The 11,891-nt window shown below is 40.5% G+C and overlaps 2 protein-coding genes across 4 annotated transcripts; both read right to left on the bottom strand.

The window, feature by feature from the left end:
- Positions 1 to 177: 177 nt before the first annotated feature.
- Positions 178 to 5,519, bottom strand: mapk12a (mitogen-activated protein kinase 12a). 3 transcript variants are annotated; one of them, XM_037255187.1, is made up of 12 exons: positions 5,089 to 5,519; positions 4,187 to 4,316; positions 4,057 to 4,115; positions 3,867 to 3,978; positions 3,752 to 3,781; positions 3,561 to 3,608; positions 3,026 to 3,140; positions 2,011 to 2,082; positions 1,815 to 1,894; positions 1,514 to 1,592; positions 1,235 to 1,408; positions 178 to 1,134 (listed from the first exon to the last, which is right to left on the bottom strand). In XM_037255187.1, exons 1-12 carry the CDS (start codon positions 5,205 to 5,207, stop codon positions 1,067 to 1,069), a joined length of 1,086 nt encoding a protein of 361 aa, XP_037111082.1. In that variant the 5' UTR covers positions 5,208 to 5,519; the 3' UTR covers positions 178 to 1,066. The 3 variants fall into 3 exon arrangements, with proteins under 3 accessions (XP_037111082.1, XP_037111083.1, XP_037111084.1); XM_037255188.1 differs by having other exon boundaries at positions 1,235 to 1,323; positions 5,089 to 5,207; XM_037255189.1 differs by lacking the exon at positions 5,089 to 5,519 and adding an exon at positions 4,656 to 5,059 and having other exon boundaries at positions 4,187 to 4,420.
- A 210-nt stretch (positions 5,520 to 5,729) lies between these two features.
- selenoo1 (selenoprotein O1) lies at positions 5,730 to 11,757 on the bottom strand. Its single transcript, XM_037255183.1, has 9 exons — positions 11,168 to 11,757; positions 10,675 to 10,878; positions 10,416 to 10,593; positions 8,800 to 8,930; positions 8,442 to 8,719; positions 8,089 to 8,257; positions 7,141 to 7,326; positions 6,751 to 6,907; positions 5,730 to 6,573 (listed from the first exon to the last, which is right to left on the bottom strand). Exons 1-9 carry the CDS (start codon positions 11,725 to 11,727, stop codon positions 6,349 to 6,351), a joined length of 2,088 nt encoding a protein of 695 aa, XP_037111078.1. The 5' UTR covers positions 11,728 to 11,757; the 3' UTR covers positions 5,730 to 6,348.
- Positions 11,758 to 11,891: the final 134 nt, after the last annotated feature.

Raw genomic sequence — 11,891 nt, 5'->3', positions numbered from 1 at the left:
TCAATGTTTTCATCTGTCTACTGGCTTGTTATGTTTGGGATCGAGGAATTTTATTCCCTTGTGAAATCTAGTTGTTGTTTGTGCGCTCTCTATTAATTAATAGGGTTCATTACAAAAGGCAATAGAAAATCTGCACGTCCTTATTCATGCTAATAAACAACTGAAGGGATGTAGAACAATTGTTGCATGTCTTTTATTAACAAAACCGCCCAGCCATCCATGTACACTGGCACGCTTTGCTTAGTTTTGCATTTTTGTCTTTCTGTGGCATTACCAGCTACGAACAGTGTTTCAGTATGTTTGTTCTCCTATTGCTAAATTACAAGACTCTGTGTTTGCTAAAAAAATAAATAAAAAAAAGCAAATTTGGCTGATATCATTCCTATGATCCTCTGAACGGTACTATAATTAAAAATGCATGACTAGTTTCACAAATGCATTTGCTAATAAGTGTAAACAACATTTGGGTGAGTTAATGAAAAGTGAGATGATACTGGCTGTCATTATTAAGGACGTCGGAATGAACCAGGTCACATACATGAAAAACGTGTCCGAATAAATCTTCCACAAACATATAATCCATTAAAACAGCAAGGCAACGTGTCATCAAAAAGGAATGCAACCTAATGCATAGGTTACATTAAACACCTAATACATCTTATCACAAAGAAAAAGAGACTCCCAACCAAATTCTTGACTCTCATCCAATCCAAGTTGAACTAATCTATCATTCTATTTTCTGCAGAGACACAAAACTATGCAGACTAAAGCACTTTGTGCTGATCTCGTCTCATGCGTACCTCTACCGAAAGCCTATTTCATGGCATTTGAGCTCAAAACAAAAGCACAACATGCAGTGATTGTCTTGGGTTAATTACGTACAAACGCATGAAATTGAGGCACAAGAGGAGCAGCACAAGTTTAAGATGCTGGACCAACTTGAGACGGAATAAGGCAAACGATCGCTGTAAAGTCAAAAGGTGATCAGCAATACCCCTGATAAAATTATGAAAATATTTCTTAATTGTTCAGGGGGGAAAAGAATGAAATGTGGGTACTTTATGTCTTATAGAGAGGTTTCCTTGGACACGGGCACAACAGGCTTAAAGGTTAAGATTTCTGTGAAGGTGTGACCTACAGAAAAACAGGAAGAAAAAAAAACAGTACATATACAGAAGCAGAATAAAAATGTGTCGTGGCACTGATTCATGTTTGATTTCCCCTTTTGCCTTACGTTTCCACTGTTCCAGGGCTAGGTCTGTGTTGTCCAGCGAGTGGTCGTACGGCTGAGCTTCCGTCTCCTCCTCTGGTTCCCGAAACTCGCTGAAATATGGCAGCAAGAGAGCGTCCGCCGCTGTTACCCTGCTTTCCGGATCCAGCAATAACATGCGCTCCAGCACAGACACAGCTGAAGAAATGAGGTGGGACAGGAAATCAATTTAGTGGAGGAAAAAATAAACAAGTGAAAGGTGAGGAAAATACCGAATCTGATTCAAAAGTAAACATGTAATACCTTGTGGATTGGCTTTGGAGAAAACTTTTTGAAGGTCTTTCTTTTCGACTTTTTGAAGACCTTTGATGTAGCATTTGGCCTGAAAATAAAACGCTTACAATTAATTGAGAGAAAAGTCAATCTCGACATTCATATGGGAAAATCTGAATATTCAATTAGATTGTCGACGGACGTAGGCACCATGTGATTTTTAATGAACGAATCATGGTTGGGTTACTTGTAATGTGTTATAGAAAATACAAGTTGATTTTTATTATTAGTCAAGTTTGTATTTGTTTGCTGTTGTCTTATTTAAACTCACATCATCTGATTGTAGTTTGGCTATAAATTCCTGTGATGGTGTTCCTGTGATCTTCATGATCTCAGTCAGCTGATCAAGGTCTGATAAACTTGGGGTTAAGGGAACAAAAGGTGACGTCCAATTCAAAATGCGTATTACAAAAAGACAAAACTGGAACGTCTTGTGGACAAAAAAAGAGGAACATTTTAAAGGATACGGTCATTCCCTTTAAAAAGAGGTTTCCCGATTAGCATCTCTGCCATGATGCAGCCTACTGACCAAATATCCACTGTGGAAGAAGCACAAGACAGACCATTAATACAAACTTGAATGCTTTGCTTCAACTGGATCAACAAATTGGCATGTTGAGCGAGCGCCATCTCGTGGGTCATAAGTGACGGTACATGGGATTAAGCTCGGGTGCCTCATATTGCAGGGTCACAAAGCAGACTTTAACATTGTTCCTGAATTAAATAAAGCTTTTTAAGGCCATCCGTGCATGTGTTAAAAGATTTTATAGCATAGTAATACTCAATTCTATACTAAACATACAAACTAACAAGCAAAACAAACAAACAACAAAAAGCTGAAAATTAAATAATTTCTACTTTTAAAACGTGGTGACAAAATTGATTAAATATGTCATCATTATATCAGTAATGTTAACTATTTTAACAAACACTGAGACGCGAACAAATAAAATAATTTGAAAAATTCAGCCATTACCAATAGAATACTATTTTGTCTTTATTCTTAATATTGTTATTGGCATTTGCAGTCACTCATAATATTGACAGCAACATCAACAACATGAATGTGCCAGGATCCCACTCAAGCTTAGGTTATGAATCTCACTGAATTGGGTCTCAAAACAGACAAAGTATGCACACTTTTCCAAAGTGCAGTGACATAGCAAAAAATTGCCATTGTGTTCACTGAAATTAAACTCAACGTATAAATAGTTCAGTAGGTTTTAAAATTCAAACACAAAATGTAGCTGGCTGATTAAATTCATTTGCTAAATAATTTTTGGTGATCCACGTCATCAGCAGCTGGACAGCCTTGAGCCTGAAAGATGGCAACATTTTGTGATAAATCACAATTGGTAGCAGCAGCTTTGCGTTGAGAAGCTGAGTGCAACAGTAGAATTCATACACACAAGTGTATGTAGCGTACATACAGCCAAAACATTTCATTAAACTGAGAGCACTTTGCAAGAGATAATCTATTACCGGTCTGACTGTAGTGCATCCAGCTCAAGATGACTTCTGGGGCTCGGTACCAGCGAGTCACCACATAGCCTGTCATCTCACTGTCAGCCTGACGTGCTAAACCGAAGTCCAAGATCTGACATGACAGGACAGGTGAATTCACAATGATGCCATCAAGAATACGTGATTGTGACACTCCTCAGTTAAGTCCCTTTACCAGTGCGACACTGCCATCTTTTTCAGAACTTATAGTTGATGATGGTTACTAAAAACATATTTACATGCATTACATGTATCAAGGATTAATTTGGTAATTTATTCAACCATATATGGCTCATTGCCTTTGAAGAGGGAGCAACAGCAATGTGTAAATACTCTTTTTAATTTATACAAACATAGTTAAGACCAAGTGTCTTTATTGGTAATACTATAGTTTTTCCAGTTAAATGTAAAAGGGTTATGGAAACAAAATGTAATATTGGAACATGTAATTACTTTTTTTAAATTATTATTACGTTTCATGTTTTTGGGGTTATTAGGGTGCGTGTGTGTATACCTTGAGCTCACAGTCTTGGTTAATGGCAAGATTTCCTGGTTTAAGGTCCTGAAAAGTTCACATGAGCAGACAGTGTCAATACACTGTACAAAGAAGTAAAAAAAACAAGAGAGAGGTGAGCTCATATAAGACACCTTGTTATGTTGAGTGGATCACACACATGAAAATCTGAAGAATAGAAGCAAACTTACCCTGTGGATGATACCAGCGGAATGAATGTACTGCAATAAAAGAGCATATGTGAGATTTAATTAACAGAACAATGGGATCCACAGATTGTGAACAGGTCTAATGAGAGTTCTCCACCTTGAGCCCTTTGAGGATCTGATACACCAAATATTGGATTTTTTCTTCAGACAGCCTCTGCAGCTTCATCACTTTGCCCAGGTCCGTCCCCATGTATGGCATCACTAGGTAACTAGCAGGTCAAGAATTAATGCAAGTGTGAGACGTAATGTGGTTAAAAAGGAATGTTCTGCATATAATTGGCACTTACAAATCATTAAATCTGTCCAAAGAGAGATCCGCAGTAAACACATCCAAGAGACCGATCACCTGCAGCGAACAGACCATACAGCCTAATTCAAATATTTGGAGTAGTACGAAAAAGAAATAGTTGATCTTACGTTTTCATGTTTCATGTGTTTGAGGAGTCTCAACTCCCGGTAGGCTCGTTTGGCAAACAGGTCGGACTGAAAAGGTCGATACAGCTTCTTGATGGCCACTTTGGCTCTGGTTCTGACATCCACGGCTGAGCTGAAAGAGAGGAAAAGAGCTACATAATATTAGTTTTTATTTTTAATCTTATTCAAGCAAGTAACAATCTGTCATTAATCATTGCATTCCTCGCAGTCTACTGCCTGGTTTGAAGACATTCTTGACAGGCCACAACATGAGATACACTTGAGACCCAAATATAAAATCATGTTAATAAAAATGAGCAATTTCTAAAAATATAAGAAATATTGTATATCTCAGTATGGTAGTACAGTTGGTTACTGAACAAACATACCCCTGATTGATGTCTTTCAAAATGCAATTTGTTGATGTGCTATATCTCAAGAAACTGCAAATGTAGCTACCGAACAAACTAACAAATCATTTTGGGCTGGTATCAAACAATAACACTAATAACTTTGGTTGTGTTATTCAAGTATTATTGGTTGTTTTTGAGGCAGCAGCTCAAGCAGGGTCCGCCCACCGAGTTCGTATATCATGACAGTAGAATGAATGCACTCAGCAAGACACGCATTGCTTGCGCAGCCTTCAAATTTGGGGATCACTTTTTTTTTTTTTAAATAAACACTATGCAAGGTTGCCGCCATGGTTTTCTCCATCATTCAACTAAAAAGTGGCTATAAAAAAGAAAAAAGAAAAGAAAACGCGTCCAAATGACGCTCTCCTTTGTTAAACAAGACACAATGAGGTTGCTCGGCCGTATAACATCTGTTCCTTCACGGCATCACCTATCCGCACACACGCAAAAAGACAAAATGACTTTTACATGGATTTGTCCGATTTCACTCACCATACCGTCCCGTATGCTCCTGTCCCCACCTGCTTCAGATCACGGTACCGATCCGGTACCTCCCATGAGGTTTTGTTAATTTCCTGCCTATAGTAGCCCGGTCTGACTCGTCGAGACATTCTTGGTGTGAGAAATTGAAGGAAATTAAAGATGGATTATTTTTCTCTTTTGTAGTTCAGTCTCTTCGGGACCTACTCGTCCATTGTTCGAGCTCATGTGCGTCGACCATTGCGCCCGTGTTTGTATGCGCGTGCGTCAGTAGCTGTTCAGGGTGCGCCCTCAGGTCGCGCAAAGCCACTCCCGATCTAGTTTAAACGCCTGCCATAAAAGGTGAGACACCTGGAATGTGTGTCACACGACACTACGCGCAAAGAAAGGGGCGCGTTCAACTGGTACATCCAAATAACACAGCCCCGAGTCTCCAGAAATGAGATAATTGTCAGGTTGGCTGTCATTAAAGCTTTGTGCAAGCATTTGCGGAAGGTTTAGGACTTGCTAGGACATGTCTTCATCTCAACATGCGGGAAAAATATCATCTTGCGTAAATTGCGCCTACGTGGCCATTGTTTATTGGGTGAAAGGAGTGTTCATTTTCAGCGTTGCTGTCTTTGTATGATTTGTGCTTCCTAGAACTGAAGGCATTTGAGATTAGTGAAGAACTTTATTAGGATTTCATGCATAGCTAAGCATATAAGATAATGTGCCACTTGAGTTCCTCTTTTTCATCTGTTGCAGTTGTACAACTTTGGACAATCTCAGAAAAACAATCCAGAGCAATTAAGTGGTAAGTATATTATGAGACCTAATGCATTCTATTTGGTATATTTTCAAGCATTACTTCCACAGTTTATCAGCCTCAGACAGGTCCTTGTAAGACTTTCCGTCTGAGCCGTCATTAACAGCCACCAGGCACCAAACAGACAGGGAACAAGATGGGTTTTTGTTTTACAATATAGAGGATTAAAAGAAAAATCAATATAACCTTTTTAATGTGTGCAAAAGCACATCATAATTGTATTTGATTTGTCACAGCAGTAGTAATACATTTGTGGCACCAAACTCAACTTGTTCCCTGGGTGTCTTGTACTGCTGATGTTCTCTATGGAATAATGAATTTCAGACTCACTTCCCTGATACCGGCCCACCACACAGTGATAGAGTTGTGCAAATATTAAAATGTGGAGGGGGAAAAAAAGGAAGTCAAACACTACCACTTCCCTCATATCTTGGCAGGCCGGATGATGAAGCTCAGGGAAGTTATTATGAAGATCATGTGACACAGATTGCCTGAGACCAAGCTGGAGGTTTGCTGTCATAGGGTACAGGAGATCGGACTGTCGAGGAAGATGCTACATCTTCCTGTTGCTCTTCGCCATCGTCTCTCTCCCCCTGTTGGGTGGCACCGCCTTGGCCCACCCAAGCAGGAACCTCCAGACCCGGCTGAGAGGAGAAAGGCTTCTCCAGAACTTTGAGGAGTCTCCGAACCTGAAAAACAGTGTAACTTGCGTTTGTATTCCTCACCTGGCTGCAACACAAACCTGGCACCACTTGAACGAAGATTAATTTATAATCTTGGTCTCATCAGACCACAGGTCACTGTTCCAGTAATTCATCATATCTTCAATTATAATAATCATGATCACAAACATCAGTTGATCATACCTCTGAGAAGTCTCCACTCTCAGCAGCCTCTATTGCATTCTGGGCAATGTAGTTCCGGAGCACCACACGTGGGTTGGTGCTATTCATAACCCTTACCCTCTTCTCTTGCACAACCTGCACGTCACTGTTGCCCTCCAGTTCTTGAGCCAGACGCTTCCTGTCATGGTGATACCGAAAGAGACGTCTAAGAACAGTAACGGAACACCCAACAGCCCATTTCCTGTTTTAACTGTTACTCCCCCACTTTATCAGTGACACTTTGACATCTCTCTCATCCGGGCCTTGCGGTTTAACCACCTCAAGTTCGTTTTACAAGCAACTGTTGCTTTTTCGTGACTGCCTCCAGACACGAGTCCAATCACAGTGTCCACTTCTCCACTGGCATCCCACCTATAGCGTGTGATCCAGCAGGTCCACTCCTCAGTCTGTTTGGTTTTGACTTCTTCCTCGTTGGTCTCCATCAGTTCCTTTAATTTGCTGAGTCGGTTGAGCTGCCTCGCTATTGTCATTCTGTCTGAAATCATCTGGAACAGCGCTGGGTTGCTCTGTGCCATGGAAAGTAGCATCGTCAACTCCCTGGTGAAGGCAGGCAGAACATACAAATAGTCAGTGCTTGGTACATAGAATGAACACAGAATTGGAACATGACTTGGAGGCACTTGTACTCTTCTGGGAGGATTTTCCAAAAGATCCTGGATAAATAGGGCTCGTTTCATTTCAACTGCCCTTCATTTACTTGCTTGGTTTGACCTCTATAGTGTGTTGTGAATTAATGAACATGCGAAAATGTGTGCTCGACCAGGTTATCATAGAGAATATGTGTGTGTGTGTGGGGGGGGGGGGGGGGGGGGGGGGGGACTTTTATAGCAAATGAAGATTATCTCTACGGAGCATGATCACATGCTCTATGCTGCGTAAACACAGTCACTCCAGGAAATCTGATAAATTGAAACGTATTACATTACTGAGAACAGTAAAACATTTCTTTGGAAATACAATCCAGATTACAACTAAATTGCAATGTTGTATAAAACGTAATTGAAATAGAATAGAATGATATCCAAATCCTTTCCGATCAAAATTCCCTTCAGTGAACAAAATATTTAATTTTCAAACGGAGGCTTTTTTTCCTATTCTCTCATTTTTAATTTGAGGCCTGCAAATGTGATAAATATGCCCCTGTACCAGCTTTTTTCGCAACAGTGTACAGGCATTAAATTAAAAAAAAAACATATTACACAAGGTCCCAACTTGACGGGAGGAGTTTGTAGTTAAAGTGTGTCTTAAAAAAGCCAGACACCACATCATCCAGTTAATGTTCAGGCTGCAGTATCTCACCGTGGGTCCATGGTGGGTTTATTGGCATCTTTGAGCTCCTCCAAAGAGGCACACTGCTCCATCAACAGTTTTACAGATTCTTTGACAAGCTCCGCTTCTGTGTCACTTTCTCCCTCGGAGGGACAGGAAATCCGACTTAGACTGCGGAACGTATTGGTGAAGTCAGCCCCTGCACAATAACAGCCCACAAGTTCAAATGAGAAAATCTAAGTTAAAAAAAAAATATATATATATATTTTTTTTTTTTCTCTCTCGTCTCTTCAGCTTTCTGTCTCGGCCCTAACATCAATGACCCATGAGCAGCCAACTAAGAGCCAATATAAGAGCTGCACAATTGACCACTAAGGTCTTACCTGTATTGTGCATGGTTTGCAGCAGTTCTGTGATGAGGATCTCGTCCTCGGGTTCCTCTTTATTCAACAAACCCAGCTTCTTCCTCATATTATCAAGGTAGTATCTGTTATACAAATCCAAATATTCCTCCATAACAGAGTTTGCCCGGTCAGGTGGAAGCTCTGGATCGAGAGCCTCAGCAAACTTGACAAGATTCCAGCGGCAAATAGATGGCTGAGCCTGGTAAGAGTAGCGTCCAGAGTTGTCGGAAGCGTTGCAAATGAAGTCTGGATCAAACCTGGGGTGAATTAAACATGAAGAAGCATGAACATAAAGAAGGAGAAAATGCAAAGCTCCTGTATTCCATAGCAATCTCACCTATCCATGAAGCCATAGGGACCATAGTCCAGTGTGAGTCCCAGTATGCTCATGTTGTCTGTGTTCAGGACACCATGACAAAATCCTACACATTGCCACTGAGCCACCAGTCGAGCTGTTCGATGCATCACCTTCAAACAAGAAGTCATGAAAGGTGACATGGGATGAAATGCTCTTTTTCTGACATTAAAGTCAAAGTCAAAGTCAAAGTCAGCTTTATTGTCAATCCCTTCATATGTCAAGACACACAAAGAAACCGAAATTCCGTTTCCTCCATCCCACGGTGACGAGACATACAAGTAGGCGACACAAAACAAAAACAAGAAGGCACAAACCATAAATAATAAATAATAAATAAAATAAAATGAGCGATGAATAAAAACAGACCAATAACCCATTGAATATGATAACAAAAAATGTTCGCATCTTTGTCTAAGACAGGCCACGTGATTTTGAAAAGCATATTTGATACAATATTTAAACATTCTTCTGTGGAAAAATACACAATTAGATTTGGCTTTCACTTTTTACAGCTAATTTGCAAAATAATTTGACTCACCACTAATTCATGCAGAGCATCCGAGGCTACATAAAGCTTGCCAAGTGCACAACTTTGAAGCAGGATTGATCAAAAAATAGTTTTTAATATAGACTATAGAAAAATATATTTTAATTCATAAAAATTAAATTTTTATATTAAAATTAATTTTTTTTAAATTAAACTAATTAATAAATTCAAATGTCATCCTATGTACATGCTTTAAAAGCAAGTACAGTGAACAACTACATTTGTAGTTTGTCATTTTCTAAATTTGCTTATTCAAAAATTCTAATCCTTTTGATGGTTTTGTGCTAAAATTTAAGTATGACTTTGGCACCATCTGCAGGTTATTTTTCTAAATTACTAAACAGTCTTGCTTTGAATATTTCTTCGATTCCCTCAGCTAAAGAGAGAACTCAGTGACTAAGCACATGCTGTCACTGTGTCATTTATTAGACTACCGTTCAAAAGTTTGGGGTCACCCAGACAATTTAGTGTTTTTCATGAAAAGTAACATGATTGCACAAGGGTTTTCTAATCATCCATTAGCCTAACACAATTATCAAAAGCAATGGACCATCAGAACACTGGAGGGATGGTTGCTGAAAATGGGCCTTTATACGCCTATGTCGATATTGCAATAAAAAACAGATGTTTGCAGCTAGAATAGTCATTTACCACATTAACAATGTATAGAGTGTAATCCTGATTAGTTTGATGTTATCCACATTGAAAAAATAGTTTTGTATTTGAAAAATAAGTGACTGCAAACTTTTGAACGGTAGTGTACCGTAATTTTCGGACTATAAGTCGCGTTTTTTTTTCATAGTTTGGGTGGGGGGGCGACTTATACTCAGGAGCGATTTATATACATATATATGGGTTTTTTTCACTTTTTTGGGCATTTTATGGCTGGTGCGACTTATACTCCGGTGCGACTTATAGTCCGAAAATTACGGTATATCTTAAGAAGATCGAAATGGTCTGTGACGTCAGGTCCTAAATTACCACACGTCTCAACCCTGATAAGGTTGCTCAGACATCTTCTAAAAAGGTGAGGAAAAGGTGATCAAACCTCTCTAAAGAAAGACACGTTTCTCTCCACTCGATCTGAGTACTGCTGCTGGATCTCTGGGTAGAACATCTCAATGACATAGTCCAACATCTGTCCTCGGAGCTCATCGTGTCCATAGCTGGGGCCCTGACGACCTGAGAAGTCATCTGCCTTCTTAAATATCTCAAAAGAACCAAACCTGTTCAGATAGCAGACAAGGGCAACAATCAAATCCAGGAAACTCAGAAACATGATAAATTCAAGAGCATAAATTACTCACCTTAAAAAGGTAGGTGCGATCCTGAGAACCACTGAGCATCTCTCATGTTTAGGGTGTCCGCTGTAGTAGATATCCCTTACGACTTTGCTGTCTGATGTAACAACAGAGCCTGCTCTTGTGGTGGGCACATGCAGGAAATGCATGGCCTCGCTACAGAGGAACTCTCGAATGCTAGAGCGCAACACCTTACGGCCATCGGCTTGTCTATTGAGAGAGAGCCACACTATATCAAGGTGCTGTTTGTTGCCAACTGTGTCATTTACATATTATTGTCAACACAAGACTCCGCTGAGCAGTGAGGTTACATACGCCTGAATAAACTGTCAACATGGATTAAGAGGCTCACATTTATATTGACATTTAAGTAATTGAGTAATTGTACTTGAATATTATCATCATTGCAAATAAAATGCACAATATCTCAGTTGCACGATTGTGATATGCTATGGATGCCATTAAATTATTTGGTACAAATGCAAAAACAGTTTTGTACCTGGAATAGGGGGTAAGTCCTGCACCTTTCACCTGAATCTCCCATCGGCCACTTGGGTTTTCGTGCAACAGGTCGGGGTCCCGATTGGGTGGCACGCTTACCTCCCCCAGGTAGCAGGCCGCCCCGTCACCTAGCTGACCAGCGAAATGGCCAAACTGGTGGCCACAGTAGCAATGAGCAGCAGGCTCGGATCCAGGCATTACTTTAGAGCCGCTCAGATATTCTGGCGCAAGTGGGTCATCCATGACCTCATCCCCGTTGAGCCCCAGGAGAGCCAAAGCTTCGTGAGACACCGCCACAAACCGAGGCTTGCTCAGTGGCTGCGGCATGACCCTGGAGAAGCACGCTCCCTTCACCTGTCGCACCCCCGGTTCCTCCGAGGGGTCCAGTGGAAGTTTCTTCAGGGCGACATTGTCAAAGGGGAGTCGCTCCAGTGGTGAACGACTCATAGCCAGACCCATTTCGTCCATCCCGACCGAGGTTAGGGATCGAAACAAGGACACACCTGGGCTAAAAAGACGGAACGTACCTGATCTCAGTCGAAGTGCCACTAGAGCCATCAAACTAAGTCACGCTCATGTTACTTCGTCATGCTTTCATAATACGGAAGTAACAGCGGATGTTTGTATTCAGATGGTGTTACATTGTTATTTGTCCGACAAGAAAATGTAGAAATTATGGAACAAAATGTTTTACGGTACTTTTATTCCCTATCCGAAGCAGA

The sequence above is a fragment of the Syngnathus acus genome, chromosome 6 (assembly GCF_901709675.1).
Source record: "Syngnathus acus chromosome 6, fSynAcu1.2, whole genome shotgun sequence".
NCBI classification, from domain to species: Eukaryota; Metazoa; Chordata; class Actinopteri; order Syngnathiformes; family Syngnathidae; genus Syngnathus; species Syngnathus acus.
The sequence above is the reverse complement of the archived record's forward strand: the minus strand, read 5'-3'. Positions and strand labels throughout refer to the sequence as shown.